This window comes from Rhinoraja longicauda, chromosome 11 (assembly GCF_053455715.1).
Source record: "Rhinoraja longicauda isolate Sanriku21f chromosome 11, sRhiLon1.1, whole genome shotgun sequence".
Lineage (NCBI taxonomy): Eukaryota > Metazoa > Chordata > Chondrichthyes > Rajiformes > Arhynchobatidae > Rhinoraja > Rhinoraja longicauda.
The window spans coordinates 23,839,154-23,859,424 of record NC_135963.1 but is presented as its reverse complement, the minus strand read 5'-3'; the positions used below and the strand labels follow the sequence as shown (position 1 = coordinate 23,859,424).

Sequence of the window (20,271 nt, the reverse complement as noted above, 5' to 3'; positions counted from 1 at the left end):
AATAGGTGCAGGAGTAGGCCATTCGGCCCTTCGAGCCAGCACCGCCATTCAATGTGATCATGGCTGATCATTCTCAATCAGTACCCCGATTCTGCCTTTTCCCCATACCCCCTGACTCCGCTATCCTTAAGAGCTCTATCTAGCTCTCTCTTGAATGCATTCAGAGAATTGGCCTCCACTGCCACATAAGGTTAACACTGAATTATTAATTTAACAATAAATTACTTGAAAGTTTGAAATTTACTCTGCACCACCGAATTGAAAGCCACAAACTGACACAGTCCATTAATACTTGGCAACGGTGTAATTATAAACTTGGTTCCCACAAAAGGTGGCCAATTTCACACTGTACCTTTTGCAGTCCTTTAAGAGAGGTTTACAGTTTATAGTTAATGGTACTCTGCCTGGACATTCTTTGTAGACCGTCACATCTTGTCAGTCTTCCCCGAATAAGCTCCTTCATTGAAAGGTACTGCATGGAAACAGGCCCTTCGTCGCACTGAGTGATGGGCGAATGGGTAATTCGGCTGACCATTCACACTAATTCTGCTATCCCACTTTTGCATCCGATCCCCACACACTAGGGACACTTTACATAGGCCAATTAATCTACAAATCTGCATGTCTTTGAGATGTGGAAGGAAACTGGAGTGCCCGGAGGAATCTCATGCAGTGTTAGGGAGAACATGCAAACCACACACGCCATCTGACGGTGTGAAGTAGCTGTTCTACCATCTGCTACACTGTGCTGCCCTGATTGTCTCTCACAACTAGTTCTGCTCATCCCTGCAATTGCAAAAATGGGTTAACTTCAATAAAATGTTTAAATCTTTTGTTTTTTCTGATTGACCCAGTCATGGAATGAACACTGTATTTTTGAGGCTCATTTCCGGGCAGTGGTAGATATTATGGTAAAATTTGCAAGTAATTTTGATCTTCATCCACTGCTGGATGAAACTATTTTCAGAGGTATCCATTCTCCAATAATTAGTTTTCTCTTCTTTGTATTGCTGTTGACTTGTTTACCCTTCACAAATGGATAATGGCAACATATTGATAAAAAACTAAATCACAGTGGTGCTCTAAGTGGTAGTTTAGGGTGAAGGTTCTCAATCCTATCAAACCAGTCCTAAAATTAACATGAAAAATGTTGATGCTGGTATTGGATATCCAAAGTGAATAGATACTTGTGGAGATTATTTTCACTTGGAGATTTGCAGATTATAATAGATAATATCCGATAATCTCAGAAGCTGAGAAATGGTCACATTCCTTTTGTCTCTGATGGGGCGTGGTTGTAAAACAATATTGTGTAACGTGCTACAAAGTGTTTGCACATGAGCGAGACAATTGAAATAGGTCGACACAGTGAGGCAGCGATTTAGTTGCTGCCTGACAAAGACCCGGATTCAATCCTTACTATGGGTGCTGTCTGTACAGATTTTGTACATTCTCCCTGTGACCGGCTGGATTTTCTCCGAGTGTTCCGTTTCCCTCCCACGCTCCAAAGACGTACAGGTTTGTAAGTTTATCCCTAGTGTGTGTAGAATAGTGTTAGTGTACGGGGTAATCGCTGGTCAGCCCAGACTCGGTGGCCCAAAGGCCCTGTTTCCACATCTGTATCTCTAAAGACTAAATGCAAGTTTGAATTATAGAAAATTCACTCTGAGTGATTATAAAAGTGAAGGAATCTTCTGATTTTTCTTTTGATATAGATCTGGACAAGGAAATACAGGAGATGCAGCGTGAGCACATAAACAAAATGAGTGATCTACAAGGAGAAATTGAGATGCTAAAAAGTGAAACGCACAAAATGCGAAGAGGTTTGAGCTCACCTCAGCCACAACCTGCTCGCCAACCTCGTCCCCCTCCCCCACCCCCACCCCCTCCCCCACCTCCACAACTCGGTCTGAACCAACATGCTTGGTTGCCTCACATGGTAAGTACATTTTTTTCTGTGCCAGTTACAAAACTAGTTATTTTTGCAGTAAAAGATTTAAAGTTTCACCTTTCAGTTTAGAGATTCATTGTGGAAACAGGCCATTCGGTTCATTGATTACACGCCGACCACCGATCACACTAGTTCTATGTTATCCTACTGTTTCATCCACATTAAGGGCAATTTACAAAGGCCACTTCACCTACAAACCTGCACATCTTTGGAATGGGGGGGGGACCATAGCTCCTGGAGAAAACCCACGTGGTACAGAAGGAACGTACAAACTTCACACAGACCACCCGAGCTCAGGATTGAACCCGGGTCTCTAGCGCTGTGAGGCAGCAATTCTATCAGGTGCACCACCCACTATGCTTTAGGTGATATTTCTGATAGAATCAGTAGATGTGTGTAAAAGGGTAGCTATAGTTTAAATACACTTATTTATTTAGGAATTGCTTAATGGGGATCAAATATTGGCTTTAGACTCCATTTAGAGCAATTGTGTTTTAGTTGATTTTTTTTTTAAGTTCCTCATCAATTTCATATTGATTTAATTTATTATTTTACCTTACTATAAAAGCTGATGTAACCTTGTAAACATGTTTGTGCACATAGAAGGACAATTGTGTCATGATCCTGTGTCTCATCGCCAGTATATACATTTTGTTCTTGAAATGTACCTCGTATCTGGGCTCCACTGGATTTGGTACCATAAATCAGTTCAAATTCAATCCAGAGGGGTGGCAGGAAACATCCCATTTTTTAAAAAAACATTGAAATATATATCCAAGTATTCTATGAATTAAGATAATAGTTTTCCTTGTCAGTAGTGGTTATCCTTTTCCACCAAAGCTACTTCAAAATGTATCCCTTCTCATCTGGCATGTTTTTTCCTCTTTACATTTTCGTGGACTTAGTATGTCTCCTCCATAGATAGGACATGGTAGCATATATTAAAAATGTCACACTGGTCCTCTAATTGGTAAATTTGGGATTATGGCTCCCGATTGCATCAAGGGACATGATCAAATCGGTCTTCAACCAATTCAATCAATCTTCAAGTTAACATGATAAAATGTTGATACTGGTGTTTGATGTCCAAAAGTGAGAATGTGCTTGTGCTTCAGTGTGGGTGTTCCACACTTTGAACATTCCCAAAACATTAATAGCGTTCCCAAAAGCCTTAATATCTGCTGGTTGACTATTTTACAGGGCAATGCAAGACCTCAGACACCACTGATTGCCAAACATCTACTGGATCCTCCAGATGCATTTGGGTCTGCACCATATGATCCAGTGTAAGTACTTATAGATTATAAGCAACTGAATGTGTTTGTCAGCTATGACTGGTTTACTGAAAATTCTTCAAGCATAATGATCCATCGAGCTTCCATCTTCCAGTTCCTATTCTGCACTTACTTAACAAAGACAATTTTTAACCTTGCCAGATGGTATGGTACTCCACAGTTTCAAATTCTAATTTTTCCTGTGAATGATTAATAAGATTGTTTGCCGGCACACTAAGCTATTTTAAGAAGCACACATTTCCCAATGAGTTGCATTTTCTTCTCTGCATTGTTGTAGACTAGATGTTTCACTTCCACAACTCGACATGATGCCTGAAATCAACCATGTTGATGCATATTTCCAAGATTCAAGCCTGCTCACTTACAGCCTTGGTTTTACTTCTCAGGAAAGAGTCCATTGTTTCTGAACGGGGGAAGGAGAGCTGTGTCACTAAATGTTTATATGCAAGTACTGAATGATCTTAAAGGGAAGCAAATAACTTTGGATGTTTACTGTGAAGCTTTAAATTAACAACAAAAATAAAGGATTTAGTCAATCTTGGCCAAGGATTCATTTTGGATGAACTTATTGAAAGTGCACTTGTACAGTTCGTGGTTTTATTCAAAATATGTTTTGCAGTGCACACAAAATGTAGAATACAAAATGCCCCCTGGTGAGACCATCAATGGATCCGCTGCAGTTCACCTACCAGACCCGCATCGGGGTGGAGGACGCCATCATCTACCTACGGAACAGAGCTCTTTCACACCTGGAGAAGCCAGATAGCACTGTGAGAATCATCTTCTTTGATTTCTCCAGTGCATTCACACCATCCAGCCGGGGCTTTTGGGGGGGCAAGCTGGAGCGCACAGGAGTGGATCACCACCTCACATCCTAGATTCTGGACTACCTCACCAACTGACCACTATGTGAGGACAAAGGACCTAGTCTCGGACAGGGTGGTCTGCAGCACTGGGGTTCCGCATTCTTGTTCACCCTGTACACTGCGGACTTCAGGCACAGCTCTGCAGACTCCTATCTACAGAAGTTCTCTGAAGACTGCCATCGTCGGCCTCATCATGGGTGATGAGGACAGGGTGTACAGAGAACTGGAGTTTTGTGGACTGGTGCCAGCGGAACTGCCTCCGGATCAAGGCGGGGAAAACCAGGGAGATGGTGGTAGATTTCCGCAGGCGCAGCCAGGTCCCCCCCCAACACCGGTGAACATCCAGGGAATGGACATCGAGAGGGTGGATTCTTATAAGTACCTGGGTGTCTACCTCAACAATAAACTGGACTGGACTGAATACACAGATGCACTATACAGAAAGGGCCAGATCAGACTTTATCTGCTAAGGACCTTCTACAACACAGTGGTTGCATCAGACGTTTTCTATGGAGTGGTCTGCTGGAGCAGCAGCATCTCAGCGGCGGAAGGGAAGAGACTCGACAAGCTGGTCAGGAAGGCCAGCTCTGTCCTGGGTTGCCCCCTCGACTCAGTGCAGGTGGTGGGAGAGAGGAGGATGATGGCAAAGCTAACCTCGCTGCTGGACAATGTCTCCCACCCAATGCAGGACACTGTCACTGAATTGAGTAGCTCCTTCAGTGACAGACTCCTTCACCCCAAGTGCGTGAAGGAGAGAAATAGGAGGTCCTTCCTTCCCGCTGCTGTGAGACTGCACAACCAGCACTGCTCCCAGCAGACAAGTCAACAATAACAGCTAAGAACACACAGAAAACAGATGACAATTTATGTATCTTTTATTTATAATGAATGATCTCTTGCTCTCTTGCTATCCACTTTGCTGCTGTAACACTGTAAATTTTCCCGGTGTGGGATGAATAAAGGAATATATTATTATTATTATTATTAGTATATCCATCGGAGACTGGTTTCAAAATTATTTAAATCCAAATTGGCTACTTTGTTACCAGTCCTTACTGTTGTAATGAGGATTTTCTTGTGTTTGTTTCAACATGAAACCCAAACAATCAGATTGTTAATTACCTTTCAGATTAGATGTCGAAGAAAAAATAATGATGTTATTCATATCACAAGGTGCATATTTCCAAATTCCACCATCCCAGCTCAAATGCATATAACAGAACCTCATGATTACTTTTCACCGCTCAATTATTGAAGGTAGTCTTGTAAGACAGAGTGCTTGGTTTCTCTTGTATTCAGGTTCCAATTTAGCTTGGTGACTGGTCCTTAATGTGATTTTAACTAATACAATGTTTTTGATTCCAGGGCAGGCTTTGTTGTCTTCTATGATTTTCTTCTTGGCCTTGATCCAACATACCGTCTCATCCGCCTTGTTACTGGTTTGTACAATAATGGACAGGAAATGGGGAAGCCATCAGCCTTGCCTCCTGTGTGCTGTGAAATGGGAAGTGGGCCTTACTACATGTCTGAAGGGCTCAAGGGCAACCTTGCAATTTTATCTGCAAGGCAACCGGTGCCAAGGTAATAGAGATTTGATGGGAATATCTGGTGTCCAAGACAGTTCTGTTTAAACTGTGTGTGGCCTGCCCTAAAAAATGTTGAAATGTGGTGCAAATGGTGACTGGTATGACCAATACTTACTTATGATGTATCTGGTTAACCTTAACTATCGACATATTTATTTTCTGTTTCTAGACATAGTCTAATGAATAAAATTTATACGTGAAGTGAAGAATATTAGTGCTGGTGAATGAAATTTTTCAATAGACCTTGTCCCATTTAGATACAGAGTAATTTTCTTTCCCTGAGACAGATAAAGTCAACCATTAACTTGAGTGAACATTGAGAATATTTGTCCTTCTAATTTTTTTTTAATGTTTTTTTTTAATTTATTTTTTAATGTTTATTTTTTTAATTTTTAGTTTAATTAATTACAGTGCATATAACAACAACAGTAAACCCAATCCCTCCCCTTCCCTACATAATCATGAAAACAAACAAACAAAAACAAACAAATAAATAAATAATAAATAAATAAATTTAAAAACATAACTACAATGTGACAAAGACAAAAACATGAGTCAAGGTAATTTTCACAAGTCAAATATTTCAGTATTTTCACTGCTGGATTCAAAGAAGGTACAAAAGCGTGTGGCATAGTTTTACTTGTCCTTAATATGCTGCAGCACTGGGTTCCATATGTTGAAGAACTTCTGAGGGTTGCCAGACAATTTGTATCTCAGCCTCTCTATTTTTTAATGTCCTCCGATTTTCTTGATTTGATTCAAACCGAGACTCATCAGAAATTGATTTAGTTTGCACTTCGATGACTGGATTTGTGGGTAGGGAAGATGCTCATCCAGAAGCCATAAATACAAATGTAAGGTGATGCATTTTAGGACACGATTGAGGCTAGTATATACACCATAATTCGATAACGTCTTGAGGCACAGAGGGACTTTGGATTACAAGTCCGTGGATTCTTGAAGATGACAACATAATTAGCAAGGCAGATGGGATATTGCCCTCCATTATTCGGGCCATTGAATACAAAACTAGGAAGGTTATGCTCCAACTTTATTAAATGTTGTTCACATCTCAGTGGGGTAGCATGCGCAGTCCTGCTCACCAGTATGGGATGCAGTGGATGCAGAGGAGTTTATCAGCATGTGGCCTGAGATGGAGCAGGTCTGTAATGAGGAGGGTCTAGTGAATCTAGGTTTGTTCTCCCTGGAGTAGACTGCAGGAAACATTCCCCATATCAGAGGCAGATAAAACAAGAGGGCATGGGTTTAGGCTCTGTGGAAGAGATTCAGAAGGGGACCTCCCTCACTTGTGAGTGGTAAGAATCTGGAATGCACTGTCTGCTGGAGTGGTTGAAGGTGGGTAGCTGACAACATATAAGAAGAGTCATAATGAGCACCAAGTGATTTTGCCGAAAGAGGGCTATGGAGCCACTGTTTGACAGTGGGGTTCATACAGGAGGCATACGGTTGGCATGAACAAGTTGGGCCAAATGGCCTGTTTCCATGCTGTATGATTTATTAATGAATGGTTTTGAAGATCTTAGGCGAGCATAGATAAAACTGGAGCAAAAACACTGCAGATGTTGGGAGTTCAATACAAAACAGATAACACTGAAAACAATGAACAAATCATGCTCCATCTGAGGGGAGAAAAACAAAATTGCCAATTCAGATCAAAGATCCTTCATCAAAACTGTAGACAACTCGACAAACTGTTAAGTTGCAGAGTAGGAGAGGGATGGAGAGGGCAGACGAGTTCATGGCTGCGATCAAATTTCAGAGCAAAAGGTTTTGAAGTAACAATTATTTTATAATCTGGCACTTAGTGGAGAGAGGGAGTGGAATAATTGAAATGGAGAGGAGCAGCCATCTGTGGTGGGAGAGGAGGAAAAGAGCAAGAAGTGAGCTGGAATGGCTGAATTTGGTATCACATGCTGAAGGTTACAATGTTCCCATCTGGAAGTTGAGGTGCTGGTCCTGGAGTTAAGTTAGTTCTCAATTGAACCATGTGGGAGATCAAAGAGAGCAAGGTCAATGCTCCAAAGATGCACAATCTCAACTCAAGGAACAGCAACTTATCCTTATCTATGATACTTTGCAGCCCTCAGGACTTGATATTGAATTCCCTCTGTTTTTTTTACCTTCCCACTTTGTTAAACTTAAAATAAACTTGGTTCCCACTTTTCCAGTTCTGAAGAAGGGTGCTTAACTGAAAATGTCAATTCTCTGTCTCTCGGTCATCACTAATGCTGGCTGACCTGCTGAGAGCTTCCAGCATTTTCTGTTTTTTGGAAAAAGATCAAAAGTCCTTTATCTTATTATTCTTTTTTTTTTGTATTTGTGTCAGAGTCCGTCCTGCCCTTGGAATTTCTTTAGTAATTGAGCTCCAAGCAGCTGGAGGCTTTGATCCATATGGACAGGAAATCCAACGGCTGGTCTCCAGAGGCTGGGCAAAAATGGACATATTTGATAATCACAACCAAGTGATCAGTGGCCGATGGAAAGTTCCAGTGCGATCTCTGCCAGTAAATCCATCCCTCACAACTGGCCAGCTCAATGGAATTCCTCAGGTACATCGATTCATCATTTAGATTTACTGGACAAACAAAATCAACAGGGTATTTAGCCATTTCTTTAAAAATTCTTGCATCTGCAGGTTTAAGGCTGGTGATTTAAAAATACATTTAGGTGTGCAATGTCTTTCAGTCCATCTTTGCAATGCATCTTTCCCTTGGCCTTCCACCCTGTATATCTTCACACTTGAGTGATCCACACGAGTTAAAGTATTTTCCTGAAAATTTTACCTAAATGTAATTTTTCTAATTTTGTACATTTTGCAATTCTAATTTTGATAACAAAGTTGTAACTTTGTTGAGGGCCAAATAAAGGCATTACAACATTATTGTCTGTCCCATAGGGCTGTACTTGCCGGGTAAGCCATTGAAATGTCAGCGTCTGCGATCTATGCACATGCATCACTGAATAATGAGGTTTATGAGCCTGTCACGCTGGAGACCGGTGTTCAATTCCCCGACGGGGAGCCAGGTTGGTTGCTCAGGTTTCCCTTCCTTGTCGACGATGGACGATGCTACATACAGGGCAAGATTAGCAAGTTTGCTGATGATCCAAAAGTGGGTGGTTTTGCAGATAGTGAGAATGGTTGTGAAAGATTACAGCAGGATCTTGATCAATTGGCCAGGTGGGCTGAGGAATGGTTGATGGAATTTAATAGAGAAATGTGAGGTGTTGCGCTTTGGGATGTCTAACAAGGGCAGGACCTACACAGTGAATGGTAGGCCTCTGGGGGTGTTGTAGAGCAGAGGGATCTAGGATTGCAGGTGCATGGTTCCCTAAAGGTTGAGTCTCAGATAGATAAGGTGGTTAAAAAGGCTTTTGGCACATTGGCCTTCAGCAGTCAGAGTATTGAATACAGAAGTTGGGAGGTCATGTTGCAGTTGTATGAGACGTTGGTGAGACCACATTTGGAGTATCGTGTTCAGTTCTGGCACCATGTTATAGGAAAGATATTGTCAAGCTTGAAAGGGTTCAGAGAAGATTTACAAGAATGTTACCAGGACTAGAGGGTGTGAGTTATAGGGAGAGGTTGAGTAGGCTGGGTCTCTATTCCTTGGAGCGCAGGAGGAAGAGGGGTGATCTTATTGAGGTGTACAAAATCATGAAAGGAATAGATCGGGTAGATGCACAGAATCTCTTACCTAGATTCGGGGAATCGAGGACCAGAGGACATCGGTTCAAGGTGAAGGGGAAAAGATTTAATAGGAATCTGAGCGGTAACTTTTTCACACAAAGGGTGGTGGGTGTATGGAACTAGCTGCCAGAGGAGGTAGTTGAGGCTGGGACTATCCCAACATTTAAGCAAAAGTTAGACAGGTACATGGATAGGACAGGTTAGGAGGGATAAGGACCAAGTGCAGGCAGGTGGAGCTAGTATAGCTGGGACATGTTGGCCGGTGTGGGCAAGTTGGGCCAAAGGGCCTGTTTCCACACTGTATGACTATGACAATCTATATCCATACAAGACCCTCCTCAGGTTGCACCAATATTCCATTTGTGAGAACTGATTGTAACACGAACAGTTCACAAACGAACTGTGACCGCCCGGAAGTATATTTAAATGAAAACATGTCGTTTAACTCGACCATTCAATTTTCTATGCAATGATTTTGTCACAAACCGAGTCCCACATGGCGGAGGATGCCTGCAGTTCCATAGCAGTCGGCAAATCCTTCCCACCGGTCTCCCAAACACTTGTTTGTATGTATGCGTTGTACATATGTCGGGCATTCTTAACCTTGAAAGGACCTATATTCAGCTGCTGGACTCAACATGGTATCTTGCAGTGGGGCCTAATCTTGCTGAGATTTCACAGCATCACCTCTCTGATCTAACCTACTCCAGGTCAGTTCTTTTCCAGCTTTCCAGCTTTGCATTCCGTTTTCTATGCAATTTTATACTGCCGCAAACTAAGTTCCACATGACGAAGATACATGTAGTCCCATAGCAGTCGGCAAATCCTTCCCACCGGTCTCCCAAACACTCGTTCGTATGTACGGGCTGTACATAAGTCAGGCGTTCGAAACCTGGGGAGGACCTGTAGTTATTTTAGAGATACAACACAGAAACAGGCCCTTCGGCCTGAGTCCACACTAACCAGCGATTCCCCGCACACTAGCACTATCCTGCAGACTAGGGACAATTCACAATTTTACCAAAACCAATTTACTACAAGCCTGTATATCTTTGGAGTATGGGAGGAAACCGGAGCACCTGGAGAAAACCCACATGGTCATGGGGAGAACGTACAAACTCCATACAGACAGCACCCTTAGTCAGGATTGAACCTGGGTCCTTGGCACTGTCAGGCAGCAGCTCTACTCTGTGTTTACCTCAGATGTTGATATTTCAATGGCTTACCCAGCTCTGTAAAGTATCTTGTTAAAAATAATTTTAGTTGAATGTTTTTAATTATTTCTTGTTTTCTAACAAGCTGTTTAGTCATTTGTTAGAAAGTGTTGGAGACATTAGCAAATTTCTATAATGGCTCACAGCTATGACATCGGCTGAATTAGAGGTGAAGGTTTGTAAGGGTGTTCTGGGGCTTGGGCCTCAGCACTGCTCCACGTGAGGCCCATCTGTCCCTGAGACTTTGAGGGTGCAGAGGGCCAGCACGGTCAGCTCCACATCTGGCCCAAGAGTGAGCAAAGCAGCTGCTCAGTTGGCAACTCCAGGCAGTGAGCCAAATCCAGCATGTGTTTATTTTCAAAGCATCTTTACTCTTAGTTTAAAGTCACTTTGGGGATCCTTCATAGTTGTCAAAGTTCCTCGTTTTCAGATGTGATTGAGAAGCTTGGGGTAGTGAAGAGAAGTGGCGTATTGCTTCATGTTGTAAAATAATACAGCAGCAAAATATTGACAGTCTTCTGTATATGGTTGCTTTATACATTCACTTAGGTTGGCAGCGCTGAACTCCACGTGAGAGTGTTAAATGCACGAGATGCTGAACTGCAGTCAATGGCTGGTATTGATCCACACAATGCATCCATGTATCAATATCCACCTTTGGTAAGTCTTGATGCAACACAGACTTGATCTTCCCAGGCACTAGTCGAGGTGTTGCTAGGCATCGTGCCATGCGTGAATAACAAATACAACTCTCAAACTGAGCTGGAATCATGTTCAAGTTGAGTTGTAGTGAAAGCCTGTTTTTAAAAAAAGAATTATACACAAGTCACTCAATGGTTTCAATGATGAATCTTCAGTAGATAAGCTTCAGTGCATTTTAATGACGTGAACACTTAATTAACAAATTGGTGTATTGATAAAGATTGTATGTCTGCAGCAAAAACTGAAACAAGGCAGTGTAACCAGAACTGTACACTTCATGAAGTCAAAATTAATGCTTGATTTTTATTTACAGATGGCAGGCCGCTCTGTTCCTCCAGCTGAAAACCTGCCTCCTCCTCAATACCTCCCTTATCATCCTCGTGCTCATTATCACCCTCTCTCTTCCCATATTGGTCATGTTGACCTTCCTCCTAACGACGGCCACAGTGACCTCCACAAAACCAATCAAAGGTGAGAGAGAGAAAGAGTAAGACAGGTCCTTTCTTTGACTTCTCTTGATGGCCTGTCGCGATCTGAACTCATGACATTATTAACCATTAAAAGACGCGTCAATGAAGAGAAAAACAATTTGCAGAAAGAGATCATTTCCATGAATATGACAAAATAAACTTTCTCATGTGAGACTATCTTGTTCAAATGTTTCATAGGTTGTGCGGGATGGTTCCAGTGGGAGAATGTAACGTGGTACCCTTTTGTGGAATCTCACTGCATTTTATTTAACAAGCCGTTATCAGGGCGACTTCTCAGAAAATACTTTATTCTGTTTTTGAAATTCAGTTCAGTTTAATAATTGTGAAAGATCACATTTTATTTGTTGTTGATTTATTGCTCTGATTATGGTATTAATAAAAATTGTTTCTTAAAAAAGCTTGCATTAACATTTTTGTTTAATTGAATCCAATAGTTTTTTTTTGGAAGTATGACATGAAAATAAAGGCAGCTGTAGATACCTTGCTCGGGCAGGCAATCAATGACCTTTTATCAGTTTTTCCCAGTCAACAACCTAAAATATTAACATTGCTGTTTTCTTAATAATGCTGCTTGATCTGCTGAAGATTTGTATCACTTTCTGTTTTAATTTGACCTTTCTGCACTTACTTTCCCACTGAACATTTACTAAAATCTTATCACCATATTTGGATTAATTTGGCACCAAACTCAATGCCTTTCATTATGCTTAATGCTTATGTTATAAGTAGGTAGGGAGACCAGACCTAATCTGTAAGAACCCTTTCCTTTACTCATCAAATCCTCATGCTATTCCCAAATGTTAACATCGAAAGATATGAATACAAAGACACCCAGATTCCTCTGAACGCTACCATTTTATAGTTTCTTACCATTAAAAAGAAACTTGTTTTTTTAATACCAAACTAGATGTCTTCCATTTTTTTTTTTCAGGACAGCATTCTATCTACCATGTCCTGACCCATTCATTTACCTGCCTGTATCTCCTAGAAGCCTCTCTCTATTCTTCGCTCAGCTTGAACTAGCAACCTGTTTTATGTCTTCAGAAAACATAGATCATCGTCGGAACCCTCTTTCAAATCATTGACAGAGACAGTGCCCCCTTTTATTCTTTGTCCCAGCAATTCCTAGAGGCACTCCTTTAGGTTACATTCTTAACAACTTGGAAGTGAATGCAGGAGCTACAATTATTAAGTTTGTGGATGACATAGAAATTGTTGGTGTTGTGGGATAGCGAGGAAGGTTGTTCAAGGCTATGACACGATGATGATCAGATGGAAGGTTGGGCTGTGCATTGGCAGATGAAAGTTAATCCCAGTAAGTACAAGGTGATGCATTTTGGGAAGTCGGATAGCAGTAGGACACATATAATGGTAAATGGTAGGGCACTAAGGAAGGTTGATGAATACTGAGACTTTGAGATGAAGTCCATAGTTCCATGAAAGTGGCAACACCAATAAATAGGATGATGAAGAAGGCATATGGCATGCTGAGTATTCCAGGTCAGGGAATGGAATATAAAATTTGGGATGTTATGTTGCAACTTTATTAAACACTAGTTAGACTGTACAGGGAGTGTTGTGTGCAGTTATGGTTCCAAACTATGAGAAGGATATAATTGTGCTGAAGAGAGTGTAGAAGGGATTAGAAACATAAAAACATAGAAAATAGGTGCATTCGGCCCTTCGAGCCAGCACTGACATTTAATATGATCATGGCTGATCATCCAAAATCAATACCCCGTTCCTGCTTTCTCCCCATATCCCTTGATTCTGTTAGCCCTTAGAGCTATATCTAACTCTCTTAAATATATCCAGTGAATTGGCCTCCACGGCCTTCTGTGGCAGAGAATTCCACAGATTCACAACTCTCTGGGTGAAAACATTTTTCCTCATCTCAGTTTTTCCTCATCTGGCCTACCGCTTATTCTTAAACTGTGACCCTGGTTCTGGACTCCCCCAACATCGTGAACAGATTCACCAGGATTTAAGGTCTTCATTTATAGGGTGGGCTGTGTTTGTTTTCCCTGGGGTGAAGGAGGTTCAGGAATAACCTGGGAGAGGTAGTACAAGAGGCTTACTTAAATTATTTCATTCTTTAGTCAGAATCTTTTTCTCATGGTCGGAGAATCAACAAGGAGATGTTTTTAAAGAGGATTTCTTTATGTTTAAGCTTTTTATTGTTACATACACTGAGGTACAGTGAAAAACTTTGTTTTGCACTCTATCTAGACAGATCCGGATATTCCACACAGGAATCAACTCAAGTCAAACACCATTACAATTGACAGAGCAAAGGGGACGATCCAATGTGCTGAATATACTGTAGTTCTCAGCCTTGTAGCACATCAGTTCTCTCGACAAAGTCCAATGTCCACAATAGGGCAGAGGTGAATTGGACTGTACCTTAGCTTATGAAAGGACCATTCAGAAGCCTGATAAGAGAGGGAAAGAAGCTGTTCCTATGACGGGTGGTGTGCGCATTCAAGCATTTGTTCCATCTGCCAGACAGGAGCAGGGAGAAGAAGGAATGACCGGGTAGGACAAGCCTTTGATTATGTTGGCTACTTTTCCGAGGCTGCATGAAGTGTAGATGGAGCCAATGTTGAGGAGACTGGTCTGTGTGATGGACTGGGCTACATCTACAGCTCACTGCTATTTCCTGTGGCCATGGACAGAGCTGATCCCAAACCAAGTTATGATGCAACCCAACAGTATGCTTTCTGTGTGTCTCTAGAAGTTTGTAAGAATCATTGGATACATGTGAAATTTCCTCAGTCTCCTCTGCAAGTAGAGGTGTTCGTGTGCCTTGCCGGCTGCCACATCCATGTGGTTAGTCCACATCAGATAATTTGTAATATTAACGTCAAGGAAGCATTTCCACTTCTGCACCATTGATATTGATTGGGACGTACTCCACTATGCTTCCTACAGGAGGGAAACGTTTCTTTACACAAAAAAAAGATTTTATTTTATACTTTTTATTTATTGGTTTATTAAATTAGAAGTTGATTGGTCACAAAATTAAAACTGAGGATGGGTGTATATTGATGGAAACATTTGTTCTTGATTTTTATTAATATAAAATATTGCAGCTCTGCAAGACATTTGTTAGGCTGCATTGAAGTATCGTGTACAGTTCTGGTCACTCCATTGCAGGAAGGATGTGGAGGCTTTGGAGAAGGTGCAGAGGAGGTTTACCAGAATGTTGCTGACTAAAGAAAATATTAGAAGGTTTCAGCAACAAGGAGAGATTGGATAAACTTGGATTGTTTTCTCTGGAATGTTAGAGGTTGAGGAAAGACTTGCTAGAATTATGAGAAGCAAAGATAAGGTAGATAGTTAGAACCTTTTTCCCAGGGTGGAAACGTCCAACACTCGAGGGCAGAGCTATCAGGTGAGAGGGGGAAAGATTAATGGATATGTGTGGGACAGTTTTTTTACACAGAGATTGGTGGTGAGCTGGAACAAATTGCCAGGAGGTCTGGTGGAGGCAGATACGATAGTGGCATTTAAGAGGTTGTTAGATAAGCACATGGACGTGCAAGGAATAGGGGGATATGGATCATGTGCAGGCAGGTGAGATCAGATGAGAATATGGCATCATGTTCGGGCAAACATTGTGGGCCAAAGGACACATTCTGATATGTGTCTCAGCACCTTTGTGCCCACAAAAAAAACACTGCATTAATGAAATCTCAATCCACGTCTGTTTTCTATTCCTGTTCCCATTCCTCAAATTGGTAACTCTTACATTAGACATCAGAAAGGAGTTTACTTGATTGGCGCCCATGTCTACTGGCCAGGACATTTACTCTCTTCACTATTAGAGTGTAAACATACAGAATGTTCAGCAGTGCCAACCAACTGTGCTCTGGCATCTCCTCCCCCAAACTCTTGACCTTTGCCACCAAGGAGGACAAGGCAGTGGACACATGGAAATGTTATCAGTTGCTGCTTCTTCCTGTTCATCGTCATCTTGATTTAGAAATCTATTGTTATTCCTTCATTGATGAGCTTTAACCCCGGAACTCGCTACTCAAAAGCGCCAAGAGAAACTCTCGTAGAACGACAGCAGCATGCAGAAGGCAGCTCACCACAACCAACACTCACATCCCATGCTAATTGGGAGGTATTGTTAAAATATAATTCATCTTGCATTTGGAAGGCAAATCCAACACTCACATTCAGCATCCAGCTGTAAATTTCCCCGGTGTGGGACGAATAAAGGAATATATTATTATTATTGTTATTAACAGTAACTTAGTAGACGGATTTTCGAGTGGATTAGCAGATCCCTCAACGTGACTCTTTATCATGATGATGTGATATCCAACCATGCAGATTTGACCTTGCAGCTGCTAGTATTTGCCTTGGAGTGCAAACTTTGCAAGTTGAAATGCTGTCCCAAATTTTAGATTCTTGCTGGCAATTTACTTGTTCTTCATCGTTCCAGGCTCCGATGTTTCAGGGCTACTTTGTCTCCATGGTGGGTGTGGAGCGCTTTAGAAGAAGGTTGAATCCTACCACGATTGGCCTTGGTTATTAGTAGAAACTGTATGCTCTCGTCTTGGTGTTTTGTTTTAATTTCTTCCACTGCTTTGATTTTAATAAAACACAAACTGGAAATCTCCCCATTAAATTTTGAGGCCAATGTTGCAGAGATTTTCTTGATCCTTGTGCAGGGCTGAGAATTCCGGTACCACTTTATTTTATTTGAAACTTTATTGCAATTATGTTTCCTCTTGCATTTACTGTACAGTACAACAGTGAGTTTCTCAGCAGGAATCCAATGGCAGATTTCTAAGGCAGCATCAACATCAAGAGGATGATTAAATCCAAGGCCAATTCCACTGGTAGCTTTACCAATGGCTCAAGGGAGAGAAGGGAAAAGAATCCCAGTGCACAAAACACAATCTGCAGGCAAGTGAGAGTTGTCCAATGCCTGATTTCCTAGTTTACAGCTCTAGAGCTGTGTCAACAGGAATCTCCTTTACTTACTAGCACCACAAACTGAGTCCCATCTCAACCCCCCAAGATAATTCTTCATGCATGGTAAATAAGCCCAATTGTACCTGCATCAACAGGATTAATGCTCCAGTTAGAGGCTGATGGTACAAATTATAATACGGGTTTGATCTAATGCTGGACGAGTTTTCAGAATGCCCCCTAAGTTTCAGTAACATACTTGAATGCAAGTATCTAGAGCCTTAAAAAGGCAATCTAAATCTGAGTCTGCAGAAGGGTCTCGACCCGAAACGTCACCCATTCCTTCTCTCCCGAGATGCTGCCTGACCTGCTGAGTTACTCCAGCATTTTGTGAATAAATCTTTGTCCTGTTCTATACATTAAATAATGTATGTAAATATCAGCGAGAGATTGGGTAAACTTTCATTGAAGCATCTTATGCAGGATTGGGTCTACTATTTTTGGAAAGGTATTCGATCCGTTCACATTGCCACAAATATTTAGTGGATTAATGGGTAAGATATGGGAACAACTTGTAAACCAGTTTATACAAAGGAACAAAGTGTGATCATATCATATCATATATATACAGCCGGAAACAGGCCTTTTTTGGCCCTCCAAGTCCGTGCCGCCCAGCGATCCCCGTACATTAACACTATCCTACACCCACTAGGGACAATTTTTACATTTACCCAGCCAATTAACCTACATACCTGTACGTCTTTGGAGTGTGGGAGGAAACCGAAGATCTCAGAGAAAACCCACGCAGGTCACGGGGAGAACGTACAAACTCCTTACAGTGCAGCACCCGTAGTCAGGATCGAACCTGAGTCTCTGGCGCTGCATTCGCTGTAAAGCAGCAACTCTACCGCTGTGCTACTGTGCCGCCCTACATTGACATTGACATTTTAAAATGATGAAACATTTTGGAAGAGCAGACTGCAGTCAGAGCACTCAATATTGGCTAGAGGTTATGACACTGGAATAGTAACTTAATGTTCAAACTCCCAATAGTTTTAGTGAACCATGGGCTCAAATTAGGATGCACAATAAATATGACCCTTCCAGTGTTTAACACAAAAAGAAAATAATATAGTTTACATCTCTTTCCAATAGTTGAGGAACTACGACTGGGGGACCATAAGAATATATATTTTTCTTTAATCTAAAAGTGAAGGGAGAAATTGAAATGTGTTGTTTTGCGTGGGTTGTGTTTCTAATATAATAGCTAAAGTGATGCAGTGATATGTTATGTTGCAAAATTTGGAAAGGTACATGGAAATGGAAAATAAACTGAACTGCAGCATTTTGCTTCATTTTGCAATTAAATCACATTTTTAAAGATATTCCACTGAATTTTTAGTACTTGCAACTATTTCCTTGCTCGCTTTTTGTTCTCTACAAAATACAAAACCTTTTAAAAAAAAATTACTGCTTTGAGTTCTGCTTGTGGTTTGCGGATGCTGCAGAGGGGCAAGGAAGATAAACGACTTGTACTCAGTGTCCTGCAATGCTACAGTGTGGATCACCAGTATGAGGTTTTTATTTCACAAAATGCTGGAGTAACTCAGCAGGACAGGCAGCATCTCAGGAGAGAAGGAATGGGTGACGTTTCGGGTCGAGACCCTTCTTCAGACTGAAGTATGAAGAAGGGTCTCGACCCGAAACGTTACCCATTCCTTCTCTCCTGAGATGCTGCCTGACCTGCTGAGTTACTCCAGCATTTTGTGAAATAAGTACCTTCGATTTGTACCTGCATCTGCAGTTATTTTCTTACATCACCAGTAGGGGGGGTACACAAGTTCCACAGCCATTGCTGTCACCCCTCCCTGAAGAATTATGTCCTTGGAAGTTTATATTTTGTGGGCATAGCAACAGGTAACAACAACAATTATTGACTGTTCACCCCACCCCCTCACTGTGCATGGGCAATTTAACTGAGCAATGTATTTTTTCAGAGATCAGAGCCTGGGCTTTAATGGTGAGATGGGATGGTATTGGTTTGGAGGGGCTTATGGGTTGGAGGTGGTAGATCCGGGAACCAGTGGCTCTGCCTCAGGGACTGAGGAATTGGTTGAGATCATGGCCTTGGAGGACATCTGGGTGGGGAGATGGCAAATTGGTTAGGCCTGTGTTGTGGGAAGGAAGATTGAGATTTTGTGCAAGGATATGGATGGGATAGGTGCAGAGTGGTGGCTTCTCCAAGAATAACATGGCTCAAGTTCCCTGCAATGCTGCAAAATACACGGCAATACTCCACTCCAACAGGAGCATTGAACAGGATGAGAACATCCCATACACCCCAGGCATGACAATTGCATCTGGGGCACAAGCGTAATTCGCTTTGTGAAGTGTCTGGTCAAATTTCAGGAGTGATGAAAAAATAACCTGGCCCTGTTCATGATCCTGTTTCCCTTTGCAGAAAAATTAATCAATTTTTAAAAAATTGTAATGAAATTAAGTTTCTAGGCATGATCCTTCACTTAACTATCCTTTGCACCACATGATCAAAATATATAGTCCATATAATATATATGTAGTTGACCATTTCTAAAACCGGCTACTTTCTGAGAGATTGTGCATATTTTACATATAAAATGATAGAAACATAGAAAATAGGTGCAGGAGGAGGCCATTTGGCCCGTCGAGCCTGCACCGCCATTCATTGTGATCATTGCTGATCATCCACAATCAGTAACCCCTGCCTGCCTTCTCCCTATACCCCTTGATTTCACTAGTGCCAAGAGCTCTAACTCTCTTATAAATGCATCCAGTGAATTGGCCGCCACTGCCTTCTGTGGCTGAGAATTCCACAAATTTGTGAACCTACGCTGCACTGCCTCAATAGCAAGGATGTCCTTCCTCAAATTAGAAGATCAAAACTGCACACAATACTCCAGATGTGGTCTCACCTGGTCCCTATACAACTGCAGAAGGACCTCTTTACTCCTTTACTTAAATCCTCTCGTTATGAAGGCCAACATGCCATTAGCTTTCTTCACTGCCTGCTGTACCTGCATGTTTACTTTCAGTGACTGGTGTACAAGGACACCCAGGTATCATTGCACTTCCCTTTTTCCTAATCTGACATCATTGAAATAATAATCTGCCTCCATGTTCTTGCTGCCACAGTGGATACCTCACATTTATCTACATTATACTGCATCTGCCATGCATCTGCCCACTCATTCAACCTGTCCAAGTCACCTTGCAACCTCCTAGCATCCTCTTCACAGTTCACACTGCCACTCAGCTTTGTGTCATCTGCAAATTTGCTAGTGTTACTTTTAATTCCATCATCTAAATCATTAATATATATTGTAAATAGTTGTGCCCCCAGCCTTGCGGCACTCCACTCGCCACTGCCTGCCACTCTGACAGGGACCCTTTTATTCCTACTCTTTGTTTCCTGTCTGCCAACCAATTCTCTATCCATGTCAATACCCTACCATCAATACCATGTGCTCTAATTTTACCCACTAATCTCCTGCA

General features: G+C 41.7%; 1 protein-coding gene across 1 annotated transcript in view; it reads left to right on the top strand.

Annotated features, from left to right (window-relative positions):
• Positions 1-20,271, top strand: part of ccdc17 (coiled-coil domain containing 17) — a gene marked incomplete at its 3' end in the record, with an annotated part of 76,385 nt that overhangs the window by 35,990 nt on the left and 20,124 nt on the right. Inside the window, exons 9-14 of the mRNA XM_078408099.1 lie at positions 1,716-1,939; positions 3,152-3,237; positions 5,478-5,693; positions 8,046-8,268; positions 11,171-11,281; positions 11,637-11,794. Coding sequence (XP_078264225.1) covers positions 1,716-1,939; positions 3,152-3,237; positions 5,478-5,693; positions 8,046-8,268; positions 11,171-11,281; positions 11,637-11,794 — 1,018 coding nt within the window. The remainder of the gene's footprint in view (positions 1-1,715; positions 1,940-3,151; positions 3,238-5,477; positions 5,694-8,045; positions 8,269-11,170; positions 11,282-11,636; positions 11,795-20,271) is intronic.